Source organism: Orcinus orca, chromosome 11 (assembly GCF_937001465.1).
Source record: "Orcinus orca chromosome 11, mOrcOrc1.1, whole genome shotgun sequence".
NCBI lineage: Eukaryota > Metazoa > Chordata > Mammalia > Artiodactyla > Delphinidae > Orcinus > Orcinus orca.
The window spans coordinates 85,777,288-85,802,396 of record NC_064569.1 but is presented as its reverse complement, the minus strand read 5'-3'; the positions used below and the strand labels follow the sequence as shown (position 1 = coordinate 85,802,396).

At 45.4% G+C, this 25,109-nt stretch overlaps 1 protein-coding gene across 6 annotated transcripts in view; it reads right to left on the bottom strand.

The window, feature by feature from the left end:
* Nucleotides 1-450: 450 nt before the first annotated feature.
* The window catches only part of CHST11 (carbohydrate sulfotransferase 11), a 286,641-nt gene continuing 261,982 nt past the window's right edge, over nucleotides 451-25,109 (bottom strand). For all 6 annotated transcript variants that reach the window (XM_033427583.2, XM_004269437.4, XM_033427582.2 and 3 more), the window contains one exon: nucleotides 451-5,562. In XM_033427583.2, the coding sequence (XP_033283474.1) occupies nucleotides 4,708-5,562 (855 nt within the window). In that variant the 3' untranslated portion in view covers nucleotides 451-4,707. The remainder of the gene's footprint in view (nucleotides 5,563-25,109) is intronic.

The window sequence follows — 25,109 nt, the reverse complement described above, 5'->3', positions numbered from 1 at the left end:
AGGGCAGGTCTACAACTTCGGAACCAAAGACAGGCACTTAAGAGAGGCGTGTCGTCGACTGCCACAACTCTGAAGGCACATCAACCTAAGTTTGAATACTGGCTCTGCCACCAACGCCCTTTAGCCTTTCAGGGCCTGTTTCCTTATTTTTCACGGGGGTGGTAGCCTACATGATCAGGGTGGGCCTTCTAGTGCATCGCTTTACAAAGAATTTACAGACAAAACAGGAATGAAGAAAGCTTCTATTCATCCACTAAACAGAAAGGGCTCGGCTCTATGGAGGTCTTTGCCACGGCCAAGACTGCAATGCGGTCTGCATGTGCGTCTCTCCCACTCCATCCTCTGATACACGTGAGCAGGGCCCCGCACATGCTAAGGGACACAGCCCAGCCCACCCCACCTCTGCAGTCCTGTCAGTGAGCCGTGAACAAACCATACACAGAGAGAAGCTTCTTTTCTTTCTTCAATTTAATTGAAGTTACTTAGAAAAATAATCAGGCTTGAATGGCTTTTCCTGGAAGAAGGTTCATGAACATTTTCACGCTTTTGTTGGCAATGTGGAATTCAGCTTTCTTGAACAGTACAGTAAGATACAGGGAGAGTTTTCTACAACAGGCCCTCTACTGCACACAAATATGTAAAAAAAGAAAATCACACTCCACAAAGATGTTAAATTATATGTCCATATGCCATACTGAGCACGCTCCTAAGAAAATAGTACGGGCAGCCCCTTCTGTACCTGACAAAGGGTAACAGACTGAAATTCGCCCGTTAACGGCCGAAGGTCAAGCTGGTTGTAGATCCTGCTGCCTGTTCATAGGGTCCAGTTGGTTGTGATGGAAAAGGCTGGAGGAAATACTGGTTGTGGGAACTCTGGGGGAGTGATGAGGTCAGTCCTGCTGACATGAGTGGGCAAGAGATTCTGGTCCCCAGGATCGCACAGAACAGGGCAGCTCAGATTGCGTGTCTCTGTAGGGGATGGTCAGGCTGTGAGAAATCGGCTCTGAGCCCCATCCATCAGGGTCAGAGTCCCTCGGCTTCTGGCCAGGTTAGAACAGGGACTTCTGCAATCACTACCTCAGCGGTGGTCCAGACCCCACCAGCTAAGGATGTTAGGGACTCGCTTTTGTTCTGGGAATTTTCTACCAGTAGGGATCAGACCCTGGTGCTTCCATGCCTTTGCCACCAGGACACTGGTCCGACCGAAGTTTCCACTGCCCGCTGCTGTCCTGTGCCATACAGCTGAACAGGCAGGACCGTGAAACTCACCTGGTGGACAGATGGGAAGGAAGGTCCCCTCTGAGACACCAACAGGTCAGCAGACTGCCCTTCTTCCCAGACCAGCTGGGGAGGCAGGGAAGGGGGAGGGTCTGAAGCAGCTGCAGGAATTCAAACACTGTGGCTAATATTCTACAGTTTTCCAACCAAAGGGACAGGTTAAGCAGGAATGTCCTTGTAAATACAACTTTGTACCTGGTTTTGAAAACACAGCAGCACCTCTGAAAAGTGGCTCGAAGATGGGACACCTGCCTGTACTTTTCTCCAGCTAAGCATGCAATAGAAAGCGTTTTCAAACAGTCTTCTTTAAAAAAAAGGAAAAGGAACGAAAGAACCAAGAACTTTTGTTTCCCAGGCACATTTTCACCCATGGATTCTTTTTAACCAAGGACACAGAGTACTTTCTACATTCTGCAAAAACAGTTGAATTGATTTTTTTAAAAAAAGTTTTTATGCCATTAGAAAATAAAATATGAACACAAAACACGAGGAGAAAGAGCCCCTCATTGCCGAACCATACCGCAGTATCGTCCCCTGAAGGACACCTTTTCCCACTAGAGCGAGAAGACGAATGAAGGCATCACAGCTGATCAAAGACGGAGATGTGGAAATGCAAAACGCGGGAAATCCACGTGAATTTCCACTTAAAGTACTAAAAGAACACTGAACAATTCCAAACTATAGAATCGAAGGAGCATTCAGCAAGGGTTGAGCTCTCTTGGCTTGCACTGAGCAACCTTAGGCTTGAGCACTAGGGGGACCAACTGAGGCTTTGTGCCCCTCCCCCATCCCTCCTTCTGTCAGCACCACCCAAGACTCTTCGGGCACTCCCTTTGGGAGGGAGGGAATCGTGGCCCATGTAATATCCAGGATTAGAACCATTGCACTTAAGCAAAAGTTGAATTCATTTGATAAAGTACCTTCATTGCTATAAACCAGGTGGAGACTGTGGTGCTGTTTTATTGTTGTTTTGTTTTGTTTTTGGAAGCGGGGTGTCAGGGAAGCAGTTTTTTATCCTTGAAGACCTCAGATGTGCTAAAGCAACCTAGCCAAAGAATATTCAGTGGAACGCTAGCTCTCTGAGATGATCTGCAAAATAGAGTATCCCGCTCAAAGAAGGTCAGGAAATGCCACCGACTCCATCAGTGATGCTCTTGGGAGTTCACAATGCACAGCACACATTCAAGGCTCTGAAAAGTCCTGCAGAAAGGAAATGGACTTCGCTCTGTTTCCCAAGGATATTTGACTACAAAACCCTTATTTTGCATCACACCAACTTGTGTCTGGGGAGAACCTGTGTTCTCTGAAGCACATTATCAGGAAATGCCAGAAACCTCTTTCATTAGCAGAAGCTTTGTTTCTGAGGACAGTGTCCCCTGCCTGGAAACAGGGTCCAGGAATAATTCCAAGGACAGCTGAAGTCTGTCACTCTACTTGGTAAAACACATTGCATAAATCTCTATTTGTCAAGGGTACAGTTGACGTGCCCTTCGCAAAGGAGAGAGCGCTTAGAAGGTACACACCATCTTATAAATAGCTTCGGCCGCCCTCTCCAGTGCACACCTCACTCACATTCAATAAAATAATTTCCTCCGTGAGACGTGGCAGCTGCCGCTCACTGAGCTGGCTGTGAGCTTTACAATACAATTTTAATAGCTTCTGTGAATAAATTATTTTTTGTTCGTTTAGAATATTCTTCTCCCCTCTGTTCTATACATTGCATCAAAAACAAAAAGCAAAACTTACCCACACCCCATCCCACCCCTCCCCCTATTATTAGAACTATTATTATTATATACAGTATCTGCTACCAACTCATTCACTAGCTGTAAGAGGGATGTGGCTCAAACTTCAGCGGAGGCATTGGAAATGAGAAGCATGTGCAGACGTTAATTAGCAAGGAACAGGGAATGGAATGTTTCCAGCCTTCCAGAGGAAAATGGCATGGGTTACCATCACAGAAGGCTATCCTTGCTGATCATTGCTGGTGGTTGCAAAGGGGCCGATGGTTTCTTGGCCTTTGGAGGAGCGGATATGCATAAGTGTACAAATAGTCTGCCTCTGACCTTCACAAGGAGTAGAAATGCCAGGCCATTGCAAATCCTCCAATGTCTGAGTCCTGCCACAAAATTTTAATCTTTTACATGGCAAAGAGTAGAAAAAACACTTCTAGGTGGAGACCTTAAAGCTGGGCTGGAAATGACAGGAGGAGACGGTCGGTGAATATTTCCTTTCCTTCACCCAAGGCAGACATCACTAATCAATCACAGCACTCTTCCATGCTGTGCCTGGCAAATCTGTCCTGGGGCTTAAAGGCAGATAGATACTACCAATAAATTGGAGTGGGCACATGACAGGAAACATTTTTGTCATCTCTTATGTTGAGCAATGAGCTTGGATTACTCACCAAGTTAAGTGGCCTATTCCAAGCACGTGGTTTTCAAATTTGGGCCATAGAAAAATGCAAATTTGTAGGGATCCTGAACCTTCTGGGGTGGTTCGTGAATAGTCCAAACCTCATGTTAAGTCCATGAATATCAGGGGTTTGCTAACTGTCAAGCTGGATACTCTGCGTCCACGTAAAGCTTCTTGAGGGCCAAGACTATTGGTTTTGTTTAATGCTCTATCCGCAGGGTCTAGAATTAGGCCTAGCACATAGTAGTTGCTTAATAAATACTTGTTGAATGTAAAGCAACAGCCACTTCACCTTCATCACAACTGGCACTGCCAGTTAAAAAAATTCTGTAGAAAAGCCTATTCTACCAGATTGCTAAGTCTGGTGGGAAAAAAAAAAGCTACAATCAGCTCTCTCCTTGGGTTAAAAAAAGAAAAATCACTTTTCTTTCGTGTGAGGAACGTTTGGGTCGACTGAAATCAGTTTGGAATCAGTCCCTTGCAAAGGAGCCTCTTTCTATTTATTTCTAGCAGAATTTCAAGAACGGTGGTATCAACAGACAGCACAACGGTTGTTATCACAGTGACTCTCTGAGCGGTTAATAAGGAGAACATTCATGCCCCTGCACGAGCTGCTGCAAGCACAGAACGAAACATAGATTTCTTCTGCAAAGACGTTAGAATCTTGCTGCCACAAAAAGAAATCTATACAGAGACCATGTTTAAATAACTATAAATAACATTAATTAGAATTTATGGGATGCACAATTCATGGAATTCACCCGAACACAAAGAAACCTCTGAAAGTGTCGGGGGATTCATGTCTAAAAAACAAGGACACCCATCCTAGTGCCCTGCAAAGACAGCCGTCCTTCCCTACTAAGGATTTTAAATAATTCTCACTATGCTGCTCGCAGCATCATCCCCAAACAAATATTAATTTACAAAATAACCCAATATCCATAGAATTCTTTTGACAAATAAAAATCTTAAATTAAAAAGCACGATTCTCGCCCCTCTCCCCACCTCCACCCTTCACTCCAATTTCAGGTAGCTTGGCACTGAGTAATTGAACATTAAAAAATCGAGTTTGTAGACTTCGTACAGCTGCGTCTGGTGCTCTGAGCTGATGTTCTGGAAGAACTCTGTGGTCATTTCATCAGTAGTTCTCGTGGACTTGGCGTAGGTGGGGAACTTCAGGTAGCTGCCCACGCCCGCCAGCTGCAGGACGTAATTGGAATCCTCCTCCAGCGTCTCATACTTGCCCACGAGGTCATAGTGGATGTGGCACGGGTGGCAGAGGGAGTAGACGGTCTGCCAGTGTTCGTTGAAGGGCTCCTCGCGCTGCGTGTGCGGGTCTATGAGATAGGCCACGAACTCCTCGAACTTGACGTCGTCGCCCTTGCGCAGGGCCTCCTGCGTGGCGTTCTTGCGCTGCCGCCTGATGATCTTGGTGCCGTAGCGCTTGTGGAAGGAGGTGTTGTATTTCTGCGTGAACTTGTTCCGGTAGGCGGACACCAGCCTCTCGAAGGGCTCCCGCACGAACAGGAACTTCATGTAGCTTTTCAAGCGGTGGTTGATCTCGGGGATGCTGTACTGGTTCAGGGTCTTCAGGTTGGCCGAGACGTGCGCCTCGTTGGCCGGGATCTCCATGGGGTCGCTGTACTTGCCCCGCCCGGTCAGGACCATCATGAGCCGTTTCCAGTTGGTGCACGCCACCTTGGGCACGTAGCAGTAGATGAGCTCGTGGTCCTCATCCACCACCAGGTGCTTCAGGTCGTTGGGGGTCAGCACCCGCCGCTTGCGGCTCACGGCGCTGTTGGCCCGGCACGTGTCTGTGACCTGGTCCCGCCGCATCTGGTGCAGGACGGCCGTGTTGGAGAGCTCCAGCTGCAGAGGGGACACAAGAAGAAGAAGTACTCAGTACTTGTGTGGGATGTTTACACTGGGCCACATCCATGACACGATGGCCAATGCGGGCCACCAAGGCAGCCACTGACAACCTAAATGGCCCGTCTCCCTTTCCAATTCTCCATCAGCTGTCAGGACTATTTCGGTTCTGTGTTCCACCATGCTTCCTTTGGACAGTAATGATAATGACCAATTCTGTAACTTACCCATCACCCTCTACATGCCAGGCATTTTATCAGAGCTTCATGTATACAGTTTTTCTTTTCTCTGTACAACAAACTCGAACCGTTACTGATTTATTTAACAATATCAAATACCTGCGGCTGTGCCAGGTAGCATGCTGCTAGGCCCTGGGGGTGCGGTAATGAAAAAGTGCAACAAGGTAACTGCCCTTAGGGAGCTGACAGTCCAGCTGGAAAGAAAACGGAACTGAGGTTCAGAGATGTTGAGAGATCACACAGCGAGAGTCAGTATTCAAACTCAGGTCTGCCTGGCAACCAAAGCTGCCCACTTTCCACTCTAATCTGATGTCCAGGCCTCCAGTCTTCTTGATTAAGGCAGGAAGAAAAGCATGGAGTTCTGGCATTTGTTGATCTATTTCAAAGCAAGGGGATCCAGTTTTTCTACAAGCCTATCACTGTGGACACCTGTTGCTTTTTGCTTCCTCAGTACCAGTGCCTTGATTTTCATCTGAGAACCTGCTTTCCTTCATTTTCAGCTCCCTTTCCTCTCGCTGAGCTGAGAGCATGCACCCTGGAGCTTGGGATCAGGGAGGAGGGACCACCATGCAGGGAGAACTAGACCGGGAATGAAGGGAACAGAGGAGGGATGAGCAGAAAGACAAGGGGATGTATTCCCAGTGACATCATCTGAATACCTAGCTCCATACGTTGAAACCAGACCCCCAGCTTCTAGGCTTTTGTTGCATCAGTCAATACATTTGCTTTGGTGCAAAAGGCAGTTTAAGTCTGGGTTATAATCACTTGGAACCATCATATATGGGTATTTACATTTATTATCTTTGAGCTTTTCCTCTTTTTTCCCCATATTCACCCACTGATCCATCCATTCAAACATGTGTCCAGACCTCATAAAGTACAAGGCACTCTGCCCAGCACCCCTGGGAGATATAACCCTTTCCTAAAGGGCTCACAGCCTAGGAGGCGCCAGGCCAGAGAGCTGGCGGCCTCAGTAGGGGCCAAAGGGGAAAGCTGTGTGCTCCTCTGAATTCTAGGAGCAAAGGTTTCTCCCCTAAAGGCCGTTCGCTCCCAATCTGAACTAGTTCTCACAGTCTACCTAGAAGAGGCAACATGAGGCCACACTGGCCTGGTGCGCTGCCATCCTGGTCTCCAACCCCACAGACTTTCAGTGGAGTGGTGGCACCCTACCGTTGTCTGGCTTAACACCATGCCTCCATCTACCCTCCTGGATGTGTAATGTGCTCTTCTTTTTTTTTAATTTAATTTTTTCTTTTATATCGGAGCATAGTTGATTTATAATGTTGTGTTAGTTTCAGATGTATGGGTCTTCTTTTAAATATCAAAGATACTAATATTATGATTAAAGTTATAGAGAGACTGGGGCACCAGGGCTATGGGATAGCCACTCTGGGGCTGCAGATGACATGGTTGCATCCCTGACCCCGGAATGAATGGGGTCCCCGTCCTCATGCTCGTCTTCTGAGGTCCTTCAGAGTCCAGCACCAACCTACTTTTCCCACCTCATTCCTGTTCCTCCCCATTTTATTATTACTATTTTTTTTAATTTTTATGGTACATGGGCCTCTCACTGTTGTGGCCTCTCCCGTTGCGGAGCACAGGCTCCGGATGCGCAGGCTCAGCGGCCATGGCTCACGGACCCAGCCGCCCTGCAGCATGTGGGATCCTCCCGGACCGGGGCACGAACCCGTGTCCCCTGCATCGGCAGGCGGACTCTCAACCACTGCGCCACCAGGGAAGCCCTCCTCCCCCTTTTAGAACTGAAGGAAGCTCCAAAGAAACAAATGATTCACTCTTTTCCTGTTGGGCCCAGCCACTCCTATCTGGGATTCTTCCCTCTCCCTTTCTGCGGGTATAAACTGGATAATCCATGAAGGCCCAACACACTCCCCGGCCACACAAGTGGAAGAATCATTCCCTCCTCTAAACACCCTCCCCACTGAGCGTCCTTTACAGCACAATTGCCCCGTCTATTTCACGCCTGGTTTTCTCAAGTCGGGCGACCACTTGATTCACAGGGACCCAAAGCCACAGAGCCACTGCCCTCTCCAGGCTAGACTGTGGGTGGTCCAGAGTAGGTAATGTGGAGGGATCAGTGAAAGCCCCCTGCTCCTAAAGCCACCTGCACAGGCAAGTCAGTGGAGCCAAGGGCCTGGGTGGGACCCAAGAAGCTGGCCTTGTGTTTCCAACTCTGAACCGCAATCTGTACAATTCATTCTAGAATATGCACAGGGCAATTGGCATGGGCTTAAGTTAGGAACACTGATGAGTTTATGGGGGACCTGAGGGATATCCTGGTGGCCAGTGGAGACAAGTCATTACATCCTGCTTTAGGGCTCTGTGTCTCTCTTCTCTCGTGGTTTCCACGACGATGATGGTGTTGGTGATCATGAGCTGGTATGAGACAACAGCAGACAGCTGAGGGAGCTACTCTGTGCCAGGCACCTTCACACCTTCAGGTTATTTAAATACATTATCTTTAATCTTCCCAGCAATTCTCTGAAGTAGATGCTCTCACCACTGGAACTTTCCACACTCAAGGGAAGGAAGCAAACCAAGACAGAGTGCTAATGTTGTGAAAATTCCATGAGCAAACAGGAGATTCTCTTGCTACCTTAGTTTCACAAGCAACTGGGGGAAATCTCGAAGGAGTCGTCACTGCCCTCTCGACGGTCATTCCCCTTTACAATCCTACACTGTCACTCTTCCCTTCAAGAAGTCGAGTCTACTTCTCTAGCCCCTTGACTCTGGCTGGCTGTGACCTGCTCAGACTAGCAGAACGTGTTAGAAGTGAGGACGAGCCAGTTCTGGAGCCTATTATGAAGCCTTGTAGTTCCTGCCCTTTGCGGCCACACCTTCATACCACACTGGCAAAAGTTTCTCCCTGTTGAATGCAGGTACCATGAAGTGTGAACTTTCTCTTTCCAGGGCTGTAGCTCCAGTGCTTGCAATAGTGCCAGTCATAGAGTAGACGGTCACTAAGTATTTTGTTGAATGAATTAATGAATCAGTTAATTATCTCTTCAGGGAAGCTTGATAGGAAAGGGGGAAGGCCCCTCTGTAGCTAAAGAAATTTCCCAATTGTTCATAGATGTCAGAACGTTCTTTAATAGAGGCGGTAATAGTGATCCCCCAAAATTCATGGGGGACCTCAGAATGTGACCTTATTTGGAAATACGGGTTTTTTTTTTTGCAGATGTGATTCATTAAACTGAAGTCATACTGAGTTAAGGTGGGTCCTAGTCCAATGACTAGTGTCGTTATAAGGAGAGAATACAGAGACACACACAGAGAAGGCCACGTGATGGCAGAGGCAGAGGGTGGAGTGATTCATCCACTAGCTAAGAGATGCCAAGGATTGCCAGCAACAACCAGAAGCAGGGGAGGACAAGGAAGGGTGTACGCGTGGAGCCGTCAGAGAGCGCGTGACCCTGCTGACACCTTGATTTTAGACTTCCAGCCTCTGGAGCTGTAAGAGAATAAACTCCTGTTATTTTAAGCCCCTGAGTTTATGATACTTTGTTATGGCAGTCCTAGGGAACTAATACAGGAATGAAGCCTTCAGCCCATACCTTTGAGCAAATTGTTATAAAATATAAATGTATAAGAGAGGGTAACATTATATAAGATAATATTTTTACATAGAAGAGTAAGGAAAGGGTATTAGAGCACTAAGTAGAAAGTGGGTAAGATCTGCAATCAGAAGACCTAGGCGTGGGCAAGACCCTTAACTTTTTTTTTTGTAAATTAATTTGTATTGGAGTATATTTGCTTTACAATGTTGTGTTAGTTTCTGCTGTACAGAAAAGTGAATCAGCTATACGTATACATATATCCCCTCTTTTTTGGATTTCCTTCCCATTTAAGTCACCAGAGAGCACTGAGCAGAGTTCCCTGTGCTATACAGTAGGTTCTCATTAGTTATCTATTTTATACATAGTAGTGTATATATGTCAATCCCACTCTCCCACTTCATCCCAGTTCCCCTTCCACCCTGGTATCCATACTTCCCTTCTCTACGTCTGTGTCTCTATTCTGTTTTGCAAATAATTCACCTGTATCGTTCTTCTAGTTTTTTGCTAAGATGAATTGTCTTTTTCCCTGGTTCAAGCCAAGGGCCCACAGAGCCATATTTGCTTGCCCCCACCTATGTGAATTACGGTCAAATCAAAGATGAGTATAAAAAAGGGGATCTAAGAGGTTAAGGAGTAGTGACACATTGATCTAAAGTACAAAATATCAGCTAGAAGTCTTGCCTGGCTGTCTCTAACTCCCCTGAAGTTAAAGGGGAGGAATGAAGATTGTTTTAGTGGTTACACTAAAATTAAAATGTTGGTGAACTCTGTTTCATTCTTTGCTTTCTACTTATTATTATTAGGGAAAACCCTTAAAAAGGAAACAGACAATAAACTCAAAACTGTGTTCATTCCTATTTAGTTACTGTATGGGAAGGAGAAGATTCTGTATTATTTGGCTTTAGACTGCAAGAGAAAGATAGTTATGAAAAGAAAGAGCCGTAGTTTTTCTAAAGCAATGGATGAGAGAAACAGGGTCAATTCCTATGATAGACAACAAAAAGGTCTAAGAAGTACCCCAAGAAGCCATCCCTAAACCCAGCAGTGATTTTGGAGGAGGATTTTCAGAAAGACTCTTCTTAGGTAAATCCAGATATATCTCAATAGAGCTTGAAAATAGGGAACGGTTGTGAAGATCACAAGATGAAAGATGAAGGAAGAAGACCTGAAGTATCACATATGGTCAGCACCTGACCACCATTCCCCTAGCAAGAGACAACAGTTCTTAAGAGGCGATCACATCAATGAAAACCGGACTGTGCGTCAGTCAGATATTTAAAATACTGACATCAAGGCCTTGACTTGAATCATAACTTCTGGGGAAGAGATTTCATAATCTCTGTCTTTTAAAAGACTCTCAAATGATCTTGGTAATCAGCTACTTTAGAAACTACTATTTTATATGTAACTCTCACTTAGACTAGTATGACTTTTTTGGAAGAGTTTGAGAAGAACTGACTTGATTCAAAGGATTCTTCTTTGAATGTTTTTTAGAATTCAATAGTGATACCATCTGGTCCTGGGGTTTTCTTAATTGATGGGAAGGTTTTTAGATACTGATACACTCTCCATACTAGTTATGGATCTGTGTAGGTGCTGGCTTTCTTCATGATTTAATTTTGGCCTGTTGTACATTTCTAGAGATTCATCCATTTGTTCTGGGTTATCCAATTTGTTGGCATAAAATCTCTTATAATCCCTTTATTTCTGTGTTGTCAGTTCTAATGTCTCTCCCTTCATTTCTGATTTTAAGTCTTCTCTTTGTTTCTTAGTCTAGCTCAAGGTTTATTAAATTTGTGTATCTTTTCAAAAAAACAATTTTTTTCTTATTTTTCTATTTGCTATTTCATTTATTTGCCTTTCTGCTTTTTAAAAAACTTTTTGCTTTGTGTCTCATGTTCTAGGTTTAACGAGGTTGTGATTTAATCTTTTCCTGTTTAACTTTGGTATCATGTGTATTTTATTTTATTTATTTTTAATTTTTTAACATCTTAATTGGAGTGTAATTGCTTTACAATGGTGTGTTAGTTTCTGCTTTACAACAAAATGAATCAGTTATATATATACATATGTCCCCATATCTCCTCCCTCTTGCGTCTCCCTCCCTCCCACCCTCCCTATCCCACCCCTCCAGGCGATCACAAAGCACCGAGCTATCTCCCTGTGCTATGCGGCTGCTTCCCACTAGCTAGCTATTTTACGTTTGGTAGTGTATATATGTCCATGCCACTCTCTCGCTTTGTCACAGCTTACCCTTCGCCCTCCCCATATCCTCAAGTCCATTCTCTAGTAGGTCTGTGGCTTTATTCCTGTCTTACCCCTAGGTTCTTCATGACATTTTTTTCCCTTAAATTCCACATATATGTGTTAGCATACGGCATTTGTCTTTCTCTTTCTGACTTACTTCACTCTGTATGACAGACTCTAGGTCTATCCACCTCATTACAAATAGCTCAATTTCGTTTCTTTTTATGGCTGAGTAATATTCCATTGTATATATGTGCCACATCTTCTTTATCCATTCATCCGATGATGGACACTTAGGTTGTTTCCATCTCTGGGCTATTGTAAATAGAGCTGCAGTGAACATTTTGGTACATGACTCTTTTTGAATTATGGTTTTCTCAGGGTATATGCCCAGTAGTGGGATGGCTGGGTCATATGGTAGTTCTATTTGTAGTTTTTTAAGGAAACTCCATACTGTTCTCCACAGTGGCTGTATCAATTTACATTCCCACCAACAGTGCAAGAGGGTTCCCTTTTCTCCACACCCTCTCCAGCATTTATTGTTTGTAGATTTTTTGATGCTGGCCATTCTGACTGGTGTGAGATGATATAGACCCTTAACTTTTTAAGCCTCGGTTCTATTATTTGCAAAATGGGAATAGTGCCACCTACCCTGCAGCAGTGTTGATTAAATCAAATAAAAAGTATGGGTTGGCATTTAGACAATAAGATCAAGTCTAGTTCAGAATTTGGACAAGGTATGGTACACTGAAGGCAGTTAACATATATGCATTCTTTTTAAAATCAATCAATCAATCTTTGGCTGCGTTGGGTCTTCCTTGCTGAGAGCGGGCTTTCTCTAGTTGCGGCGAGCTGGGGCTACTCTTTGTTGCGGTGCACGGGCTCTAGGCACGCGGGTTTCAGTAGTTGTGGCTTGTGGGCTCTAGAGCGCAGGCTCAGTAGTTGTGGCGCATGGGCTTAGTTGCTTCACGGCATGTGGGATCTTCCCGGACCAGGGCTTGAACCTGTGTCCCCTGCATTGGCAGGCGGATTCTTAACCACTGCGCCACCAGGGAAGTCCCTATGCATTCTTCATGAAAGAAGAAAAAAAAAAAATCCAAGAAAGAAGTCCAGAAATCTCAAAGACAAATTTCACCAGCTCTATAATTTTGTTGCAGGCCAGCCCTAGGTCATGGAGTTCAATTAATATTTAGTTTGAATGGTAAAACTCTGACTTTTGCGATTTCTGAACAGATGTATTCATCACCTTAAGAAGAGCATTCATGCCACTTAAAAAACCAAACCCAAACCAGAACTGTCCTAAAGGAAACAGGACTAGGAAGGAAAAAGGGCCCGTCAATTTTGTCCATTTGAATCACTACTGGACAGTATTGAAGGCAATAAATGGCTAAATGAGCAGAGAAACAAGGGGTCCTCCTTCTTTCCCCCAGCTTTTTTCAGTTGGAGACAATTTTCTGGCCGTTTGAATCCCCAGGGAGGTAGCACGTCAGATAATACTGCACTCAGGACCGCAGAGCCATGAAAAATGGAAACGATACCACAGCGTCGTTTTACATCCAATTGCAGAGACAGAAAATAACTCAAAGGGGCTTTGGAATGTGCTATTGTGGTTTCTTTCTCTTCCATTTCCTCCTTCTCCACGGCAGTTTAGGTGGCAAACGGTGCACCTGCTGCAAGGAGGCAGCACAGTTTCCCTCAGGAGGGCTTTGGGGCACAGATCAAGAGAATAGGCATATTCTCAATCCTGAGACATATTCCCAATTCCTTCTCAGAGGAAGGAATTCACCCAGGCCTCTAGTGTTGATTTTCTTTTAACAAAATATTTTGTTTTTATTTTAAAACAATTTCAGGCTAGTGTTGATTTAACTTATTTAAAGTATAATGGTACTAAAATATGCAAAAATATAAAACTAGGTAGAGAAGACCAAAACAAATGGAAACATTCAAATGAACAACATTAACCTGACGGATGATGATGTTTACTGGAACCAAAGCCCCACTAGAAACGTACAGGGTACTTGCCGTCTGTGCCGGGATAGGCTCTTTGCAGTGTGGCATTCCTCCTGTATGTGCCGCTCAACTTTCCCACTGCTTTCTCATTTCTAGTTACTGTAAAATCCAGCACCCTCTCATATCACTTGACCTTTACTTGGTCCAAATGCGTCATTTATATATTTTTTGTCTCTGCCCATTTCTAATGAGCCCAAGACAATAAAAATTGAGGTACACGTGACTACCAAGACCATCAATGAATACGTGTGCCGTAATTTCACATGGCAGGACTAGGTGTGGCCCTGACAATCCAGAAATGCTTTAACGTTTTTTCAAAATACAAATAAGAATACAAAATAAAAATACAAAATTAATACAATTCTCAGAACTCAGATCCCTGGGAGCTATATCTGTGGACCCCCTTGTATCTTGGTTTAAGAAACCTGGATTAAGGGGAGCCCTGGACAGGTCAGAGGGAAGAGAAGAATTCTTCACCATCATGGCCAGGACGGGGCAGGAGAGATTTCGGATGGCGGCCTGGGCTGTTGCAGAGATCTCCATTTTTGTTATTAGGACCAACCACATGTTAGAAATTGTAATCAGGTAAGCAGTGATTTCTAACCTTAAAGAAAATGCAGAACTGGTCATGTCACTTCCACACTTGTCCCCAGTCAGGGTTCACAGGAGCTTTTGTAATGGTCCCAACTCTTCAGCAACTAACAGGTTCCCTGAGTATCAGTTTGACATCTTTCCAGGAAGAGGAGGGAGTGAAGAGCATTTCCTTGGTGAGCAGCTTGCTCCCTCGCCAGGGAAAGAAAACATCTGTCTTCTCCGACCATGCTGTATCAGTTTTACAAACAGAGCTTGTTTTTCTGATAATTATCTGAGCTTGAGATCAATCTCTTTCCTTTTTCACTCCCTTTCTTTCCCCTCTTCTTTCCTTTCTCAAAGGTATCTGAAGAGACCATAACAAAGGACATACGTGTAGCATAAAACTGAAAGAGGAAACAACAAATATACTAAAAGGGCTGTGATTGAGGATCTTCTTTGGTGGTGGGCTTCCTGGTAGCAGGGACAAAAGGGGAAACGGGATTAAGTCTCCTTGCTTTTGTTCTCAGAAAGAAGTAGCATTCCAATTGCTTGGGGCAGAAAATATGCGCAGTGTTAGGGACTCAGAAATTCATTCGAGGAGGGAGATTCTTGGATTCAGTGTGCCCATGCTGGAATATTCAGAGGGTCTCTATCTTGGTGGGAGACGAGTAGCACGCGTCACTACCACCTGTGTCCACAGGGCCCTTCAGCATTCACAGAGCACTTTCACACACCGTCCCGCTTAAAGATCCCAGTGGGACTTCTCCAGAACCTACTAAAAGAAAGTTTATATTCAGCAGACCGGCCCGTACTTCCGACCACGTGTCATCTTTTTGTGGGCTGGCTCTGCCAGGTATTACCAATAATGTGAATGGTTCTCAACCTTGAGCTTGCATGGCAGTCACCTGGAGGACTTGTTAAAATGCAGTTTGCTGGATCCACCCCAAGTTGCCAATTCAGTAGGTCTGGGACTGGGCCTGAGAACCTGCATTTCTAGCAAGTTCCCAGGTTGTCCGTTTGTTAGGGCTGCCATAACAAAATACTACAGACTGGGTGGCTTCAGCAGCAGAAACGGATTTTCTCAGCGTCCTGGAGGTGTGCGCAGGGTTGGTTTCCTCTGCGGTCTCTCTCCTTGGCTTGCGTACGTCTGCCTTCCTGCTGCCTTTTCACACGCTCAACCCTCTGTGCATCTTTACCCCTGGTGTCTCTTCTTTTTTTATTTTTTAAGTACATTTATTTAATTTTGGGCTGTGTTGGGTCTTCGTTGCTGTGCACGGGCTTTCTCTAGTTGCAGCGAGCGGGGGCTACTCTTCGTTGCGGTGCGCGGGCTTCTCATTGCGGAGGCTTCTCGTTGTGGAGCATGGGCTCTAGACGCGGGGGCTTCAGTAGTTGCAGCACGCGGGCTCAGTAGTGGTGGCGCACGGCCTTAGCTGCTCCGCGGCATGTGGGATGTTCCCTGGACCAGGGCTTGACCCCGTGTCCCCTGCACTGGCAGGAGGATTCTTAACCACTGCGCCACGAGGGAAGTCCTCTTCCTCCTCTTATAAGGACACCAGTCTTACTGGATTAGGCCCACCCTAATGGCCTCGATTTAATTCAGTCACCTCTTTAAAGGCCCTATCTCCAAATACGGTTATGTTCTGAGGTACTGGGGGGTTGGGACTCCAGCATATGAATACTGGGGGTGGGGCACAATTCAGCCCATTACACCAGGTGATGCTGATGCTGCTGGTCTGAGGACCACACTTTGAGAACCACATCTTTACACTATGAGGAAAGGACTGTAATCTAACATCTTTCACCAGTTCAAGCTATTCTTAATTATAGAACACAGAGCCAAGTTCGTCATCTGCTGCCAGGCAACTCCTAGGTCTACCTCCAGCTGCAACCTCGACTCCCCTCACCTCCCTTTGATCTCCCAAAAGTATAAATTAGGTCAGAGGAAGGCTGATTCTAGGAAACCGTGAACATGGCTACAGGCTCTGGGCTGTGTCCTGTGTTCTCACTTAGATGTCTATTTTTAATTTGGACATTTAAAAAAGGCAACTGTAATTAGCTGAAGTACCAAATTTAGGGACTGTTTGAAAAAGTCTTTAAGACTTCACTATGTTTCATCTTAAAAGGAAGGAAAGCACGTTTCCCTTAAATTAAAACATCTTTTGCAGTGTTTACAGTTTCTTTCAGACACAAGGACCCAAACTGAAGGAGGAGCAGCTGGTCCATTTTACTGTCCCGGGTGGAGGAGATGCAGAGGGATGGAAACCCAGAGAAAAAGGTAAATGTAAAGGCATCAGGAGAGTGGGGTTGGCAGAATCTGTCATTAACAACTGCCTGCTTGGGTCCAGCCTCAGGTTCTCCACTTGCAAATCCTAATACAAGACCCCTTCGAGCATCTTGGGGGCACTGCCATCATCTCGCTGATTTCAGAATTGGGGGAGGGAGAGGAAAACCCGGGGATCTGGTTTGCTATGATTCTATTATATTTCCTTCTGGTCCAGTAATTCCTAAACTCTCACAAGAAAGGCTAGTCATAAGGAATCCCTGAAGAAACCACATCCACAGCAAAAAAGAGGCCTACGTTTATACTAGCTACCATTTCTTGAGCACTTACTATGTACCAGCCACTTTTAATCCTCACGGTCTAGGGGATAGGTATCATTAGTGTTCCCAACTTATGAATGAGGAAACTGAGGCGCAGGGAGAACAAGTTGCTCAAGATCAGGGAGCTAGGAACTGGGGTTGGGTTTTGAATCCAGGCAGCCTGTGCTCTGAGCCCCTGCACTGTGCAGCCCCCCAGGATCTGCAGCTCCCTCTGGGAGTTACCATCTCCAGGGCAGCTGCTGGAGCCATGCGTCTCCATCCTGGCAGCTCACAGGGGAGCTTTAAATACCACTGAAGGCTGGGGCCCACCCCAGAGATCTGATGTGATTGCTTTGGGTGTGGCCAGTTCCCTGGGGATTCGAAAGCTGTCCAGGTGGGAACCATGTCTTAGAGGCTCCAATGCCAGCAGCTATATAAACTAAATCATGGAGTGGACTTGAGCAGTGACCCTTGTGTGATCTTGGGCAAATTTCACCTTCCTGGTCTTCAGATTTGAAATTAGGGGCTTTCCGTCCTGTAGGGCCAGAGATCAAAGGTCTAGAAGCCACAATTCTAACGTCTTTGGCTGCGTCCTTAGAGAACCACTAGGAATTCTATAATGCTTAAAAACTTTTATGTTTAGAAAAGAAAGGAGAAAAACATTGAGCCTTTAAAGAAAGAATCTAGTCTGAACCTGTTGCAAAACTTAAAGGGTTTAGGAAAGAATTGATTCCACATTAACTGACATTAGCATTGCCAGGGAAATTGGCTTCTTTTTTTCTTTTTTTGAATTGAAGTATAGTTGATTTACAGTGTTGTGTTAATTACTGTTGTGCAGCAAAGTGATTCAGTTATACATATATACACACATATATATATATGTATACATTCTTTCTTAAAATATTCTTTTCTATTATGGTTTATCATAGGATATTGAATATAATACCCTGTGCAATATAGCAGGACCTTCTTGTTTATCCATCCCATATATAAAAACTTACATCTGCCAACCCTAACCTTCCATTCCATGCCTCCCCCAACCCCCTCCCCCTGGCAACCACCAGTCTGTTCTCTATGTCTGTAATTCTGTTTCATAGATACTTTCATTTGTGTCACATTTTAGAGTCCACATATAAGTGGTATCATGTGGTATTTGTCTTTCTGACCTACTTCACTTAGTATGATAATCTCTAGTTGCATCCATGTTGCTGCAAATGGCATTATTTCATTCTTTTTTTTACGGCTGAATAGTATTCCATTGTGCTGTATATATGTACCACACCTTATTTATTCATTCATCTGTCAGTGGACACTTAGGTTGTTTCCATGTCTTGACTATTGTGAATAGTGCCACTATGAACATGGGGGTGCATGTATCTTTTTTTTTTTTTTTTTGCGGTACGCGGGCCTCATTGTTGTGGCCTCTCCCATTGTGGAACACAGGCTCCGGACACGCAGGCTCAGCGGCCATGGCTCACGGGCCCAGCCACTCGGCGGCATGTGGGATCCTCCCGGACTGGGGCACGAACCCGTGTCCCCTGCATTGGCAGGCGGACTCTCAACCACTGCGCCACCAGGGAAGCCCTATCTTTTTGAATTATAGTTTTCTCTGGATATATGCCCAGGAGTGGGATTGCTGCATCATATGCTAGTTCTATTTTTAGTTTTCTGAGGAACCTCCATACTGTTTTCCACAGTGGCTGCACCAACTTACATTTCCACCAACAGTGTAGGAGGATTCCCTTTTCTCCACACCCTCTCCAGCATTTATTATTTGTAGACTTTTTAATGATGACCATTCTGACTGGTGTGAGGTGGTACCTCATTGTAGTTTTGAGTTGCATTTCTCTAATAATTAGCACTGCTGAGCATCTTTTCGTGTGCCTATTGGCCATCTGTATTTCTTCCCTGGAGAAATGTCTCTTTAGGTCTTCTGCCCATTTTTGGAATGGGTTGTTTGTTCTTTTGTTGTTGAGTTGTATGAGCTGTTTGTATATTTTGGAAATGAAGGCCTTGGTCACATCGTTGGCAAGTATTTTCTCCCTTTCTGTAGGTTGTCTCTTTGTTTTGTTTATGGTTTCCTTTGCTGTGCAAAAGCTTGTAAGTTTGATTAGGTCCCATTTGTTTATTTTTGCTTTTATTTCTTTTGCCTTGGGAGACTAAGAAAACATTGGTACGATTTATGTCAGAATGTTTTGCCTATGTTCTCTTCTAGGAGTTTTATGGTATCATGTCTTATGTTTAAGTCTTTAAGTCAGTTTGAGTTTATTTTTGTGCACGGTGTGTTCTAACTTCATTGATTTACATGCAGCCATCCAACTTTCCCAGCACCACTTGCTGAAGAGGCTGTCTTTTTCTCATTGTATATTCTTGCCTCAGGAAATTGGTTTCTTAGGATTTCAACTTGTCACTAGGGAATCACCTGTTTAATAATAAGGACTGAATCTCTACAGGAGCTTTTCCTACCTTTCCAAAGCAAAAAGAAGGAAAAGGTGCAATGGATGGGAAGCATTTTGAGCCCTGGAAGGTGAGGCAGTGGTGCAGGAGAACCCTGGGTGATGGAGGGCCCAGAGCTGGCCTCTGGATGCAGCCCCCCAGCCAGGCTCAGCTGACATGGCCACAGGCGAGCTGAGGCTCTGAGCTGCGTTTTAACCTTGGGTACTTTGAGGGCAGAAACAAGCAAGCAGAGGGTTAAGGTACTTCTTTTGTATCAGGGTTTAAATTTGGTGACCTGGATTAGGGTCACAAACTCCAATGCCCTCTGGAGCCAGCAGGGAGTCCCTGAGCCCCTGAAGGTGGGAGATGCCACTTAAATCTTGCTCGTGTTGTCGTGAGGGAATATGGGGACCTTGTCTTTTGGGATGTTTCAAGTTCTCAAGAGAAGCCAGAAAACCCGATTTTATGTGTCATCTGCATTCTCAAATGTTAGCTACAATCAAAAAATAATTTTTTTAGTGGTGTTTAAAATGTTTTTTAACTTGTTTGGGCTGGATTTGCACGGGGGCCACCAGTTGGTACCCTCACCCAGGCACTGGACGGTGGGACTAGTAACGAGGTGCCCTCTTGGAAAGGGCTGTTCTGAGCTGTGCCCACCACTGCCTCCCACCCAGCTGCGCTGCTCAGTTAACCGAACCGTAAGCAGTTGAGGGGGTAAAGGGTCAGGTGGAACAAGCCAGACTGCAGAAGTTCAGAATGCAATTAGGATAGCTCACGATCAGCAGTGGTTACTAAGAGACACCCCTGGGACCTCAGCTCTGCCCACCCACTCTTCTTGGTAATACCTCCTTCTAACACTCTCATTACAATCTACTTATTTTGCATATCTCTCCCTTCTAGAATGTAGACTCCAAGAGGGCAGGTACTGTTTACTGTGTGTTCATCCTCATATCCTCGGGGCCTGGCACACACTAGACACTCAAAGCTTTGTTGAATGAACGAATGGATGCATGCACGCATACGTGAATGAATGACTCGGGGGTGACAGGGGTTTTTAAAGGCCACAAAAGGGCTGATGAGGCCGCATGGGCTTCCTGGTGCCTCAATCTGCAGCCCCCAGCCCATCTCCCCATGGAGGGTTTCTGGCAAAGATCCTGCAGCTGCAATGCAAGAGCTCAGTATCAGCCCAGAGGCCGGAGGCCAAGAGACAAGCAGCTGGGGTGCCTGGTGCCGGGTGGAAATGGGCTCAGGGTGCCTGCGGTAGCCTTTGACGTGGGGGGTGGGGGGGTGGGAACTGGCACTTTCCACCCGAATGGTGAGGCCAGGAAGCAGGAGGAGAATCACGCGAGGGTGCTGGTGCCAAGGGCTCCCTTTCAGCCTGACCAGGTGTGGCTGCAGGGGCTCATTTCCATCTCAGATCAGCTGTTCAGGCTTCCGGAGGCCTGGGCAGGGTGCGGGGTGTGTGTGTGTGCAGGGATGGGGATGCTGCTGCCAAGCTGGACCGGCGTCCGATGAATGGTGGCCCGGAACAGGGACAATGGCAGGGAAGGGATGTGCCTCCCACGTGCTCGGGAGGCTGGGTTTCCTGGGAAAGCAGAAGTCGGAGGGCAGGTGGAATGTGCACTGCTGACTGATGCTTTGGGACCCTTGGAAGTCACTGCTGGCAGGAGGCGGGGGGAGGGTTCCACTGTGCAGCCTCCAACGTTTCACCTCTCTCCCAGCCGAGGTGGCTGACGGCACCGCCCCCCCCCACGTGGGCCTCCCAGAGGGCGATGCTATTCTGAGGCAGAAGGTTATGACGCCCCAGCTTCTCCTTCTGGTCTCTCCCTCCTTGGGACCGACTGACTTCACTGGTTCTTGCTGATTCTCTTCCTAGACTCACCAGAATGTTCTACCGCTCATATTTTACCCACATCACTTGGCCTCCTCAGGTCTTAGTTACCCCATCTGTAAAATGGGGACAACAATCGTGTCTCCTCCTCAAGGTTGTTTAGAGGATTCAGGGAGAGCTTACAAGGAAAGCACTTAGCACTTCTCTTTATCACTATAAATATGACAGAGGGTAGCTTCCAAAGTGGCCGACAGTATAGTGAGCACGCTACCCTGCCTCTCCCGTAGCCTAACAGCACATCTCACTCTTTATGTAAGAATCACAGTGGGCGCTTGGTGAAATATGGATTCCTCGACGCCACCTGGAGAAATTCTGACTCAGTGGGTCTGGTTGTTCTAGGTCCCTGCCCTTGACGGCTGCCCCAGGATGACTCTACCAGGCCGATTCCAAGGTTGGTGATCCTGTGTCCCATTTTGAAAACTGCTGATCAGCCGTCACTTTTTTTTTTTTTTTTTTTGCGGTACGCGGGCCTCTCACTGTTGTGGCCTCTCCCATTAGGGAGCACAGGCTCAGCGGCCATGGCTCACGGGCCCAGCCGCTCCGTGGCAATGTGGGATCTTCCCGGACCGGGGCACAAACCCGCGTCCCCTGCATCGGCAGGCGGACTCTCAACCACTGCGCCACCAGAGAAGCCCCAGCCGTCACTTTTACACGAACAGGTCCTGCAGTTAACATCCAACACATTTGTTATCTATGCAAAATGCCTGGCTCACGGCGATTCAATATCTCACTGACTCAGAGACAGAAGCAATTGGAGGCAGCTTGGATTGGCGGCTGTTTGTTTGTTAAGCAAGCTGGAGGGCTAAAGAGCCGTTTTCTAGCTATAGAGAGATCAGCTATTAGTAAGTATTAGCAGACTGTACAGTGTGCATGGAATTTCAGAGTCAGTGAACCATGGGTTAGGAGACACCCCCAGAGGTCAATTTATTTCTTAATCAAGTAGCATGTTTCAACAATATCCCATTTCCCTATTGTTCAAAGGGTACATTCTCTTAGGCTTTCATATCTGCATGGTGTGTGTTTCCTGGCGAGGGCAAGGCTGGTCTTTTGCTAGGAGGGGAGGTGGAGCCAGCTCTGAGACAGGGGCTCAAAGCCCCCCGCCCCCAGCCACAGACCTGGGGCCCCAAAAGAGCCATTTCCACCACCTTCAGCCAGACCCCTTTGTCTCGAGCTGCTCCATCCCAATTATAGTTATAGTGCCGTGAACAGTATGAGTTCAACTTATTTCCCTCCTCCAAGGACATTAGGACAGGGCCTGGGTATCTCTGTGTCCCAAGTGCCAGGCACTCAGTGCCCAGTACTTGCGGGACTCAGAAAAGAGTGATTAGCTTTGTACCAACGTGTTAATGCCTTTCAAATACTAAGACTTTTCGTCTGTCTCAGCTGCTTTACTACCTTTTCCCTCGTTCAAGAATGGCCCATTTGGGAGGATAATGAAAGTGCCAGGAAGGCCATCATTGAGTGCTACAGGGACAAGCATGTCTAAATTCACAGCTGTTTAGTGAGAAACTTAAGAACCTGGGCTGCTTCTCAGTCACTTCTGGGGACATACATACAAATACGCATAATGGAGCCCTACATGACATCATGGATTTGGACCCGGGGCCCACAGATGAATAAGACCCTCAAGGTAATGGCATCAGAGGTGGGCATGTCCTTCTGTTTGTAGAGTTGCAGAGTGATTTTACAGCCCTAGAGCCCTTGCAACACAGAGCTTCAGAGTCGGAAAATGCCTTTGTGATCATCTGATACCATGTTCTGATTTTCAGATGGCAACACTGAGACCCAGAGATGTTAACCCATCCACCCACTCCCAGGAAGTGGCGAAGCTGGGACCAGAAACCGAGTCTTCCGCCCCTTTGTGCTGCTGGACTGTACGGTGAAAAGAGGACCCTTCAGCAGCTCTTGTCCATGGCACAGGGATAGATCCAGGAACAGAGTGATGGGTGGGCCAGCCCAAGTGCCACCTCCATGGTGCTAAAACATCTCTGTGAGATGCAGCAAACAACCCTGCTTCCAGCAACCTAAGGAGTATCATGTGGACTCATGATCCGTGGAATTTCTGAAACTGAACTCCTGTTCACTGACCTTTTTTATTATTCAGTATAGGGAACATGGCAAAGGTCCCCCTGGGCTGGCTTGATTGAGGAATCCATTAAAGAAAAGTGAAGCAAGAATTGGGAAAAGTCTTGATGACTTTTTTAAAAGAACAGTGACTCTGCTGTTTGCAGATGACAGGATACTATCCGTAGAAAATTCTAAAGATGATACCAGAAAACTACTACAGCTCATCAATGAATTCAGTGAAGGTGCAGGATACAAAATTAATACACAGAAGTTTCTTGCATTTCTATACAATAACAACAAAAGATCACAAAGAGAAATTAAGGAAACAATCCCATTTACCATCACATCATAAAGAATAAAATACCTAGGAATAATACCTAAGGAGGCAAAAGACCTGTACTCTGAAAACTATAAGACACTGATGAAAGAAATTAAAGACGACACAAACAGATGGAAAGATATACCATGTTCTTGGATTGGAAGAATCAATATTGTTACCATGACTATACCATCCAAGGCAATCTACAGATTCAATGCAATCCCTATTAAATTACGAATGGCATTTTCCACAGAATTAGAACAAAAAATTTTTTAATTTGTATGGAAACACAAAAGGCCCTGAATAGCCAAAGCAATTCTGAGAAAGAAAAGCGGAGCTGGAGGAATCAGGCTCCCTGCCTTCAGACTATACTACAAGGCTACAGTATTCAAAATAGTATGGTACTCAGTACCTCCCATCAGGACGCTTGCACAAGCCTCTAGATAGCCTCATCCACCAGAGGGCAGACAGCAGAAGCAACAAAAACTACAGTCCTGCAGCCTGTAGAACGAAAACCACATTCACAGAAACATAGAAAAAATGAAAACATAGACAAAATGAAAAGGCAGAGGACTATGTACCAGATGAAGGAATTAAAACCCCAGAAAAACAACTAAATGAAGTGGAGATAGGTAACCTTCCAGAAAAAGCATTCAGAATAATGATACTGAAGATGATCCAGGACCTCAGAAAAAGAATGGAGGCAAAGATCGAGAAGATGCAAGAAATGTTTAACAAAGACCTAGAAGAATTAAAGAACAAACACCTAAAAGAATTAAAGAACAAACAAACAGAGATGAACAATACAATAACTGAAATGAAAAATACACTAGAAGGAATCAATAGCAGAATAACTGAGGCAGAAGAACAGATAAGTGACGTAGAAGACAGAATGGTGGAATTCACTTCCATGGAACAGAATAAAAAAAAGAATGAAAAGAAATGAAGACAGCCTAAGAGACCTCTGGGACAACATTAAATGCACTAACATTTCCATTATAGGGGTCCCAGAAGGAGAAGAGAGAGGAAGGACCCAAGAAAATATTTGAAGAGATTATAGTAGAAAACTTCCCTAACATGGGAAAGGAAATAGCCACCCAAGTCCAAGAAGTGCAGAGAGTCCCAGGCAGGATAAATCCATGGAGAAACAGGCTGAGACACATTGTAACAAAATTGACAAAAATTAAAGACAAAGAAAAATTATTAAAAGCAACAAGGGAAAAACGACAAATAATATACAAGGGAACTCCCATAAAGTTAACAGCTGATTTCTCAGCAGAAACTCTACAAGCCAGAACGGAGTGGCATGATATATTTAAAGTGATGAAAGGGAAAAACCTACAACTCAGATTACTCTACCCAGCAAGGATCTCATTCAGATTAGATGGAGAAATCAAAAGCTTTACAGGCAAGAGAATTCAGCACCACCAAACCAGCTCTACAACAAATGCTAAAGGAACTTCTCTAAGTGGGAAACACAAGAGAAGAAAAGGACCTACAAAAACAAATCCATAACAATTAAGAAAATGGTAATAGGAACATACATATCTATAATTACATTAAATGTGAATAGATTAAATGCTCCAACCAAATGACACAGGCTTGATGAA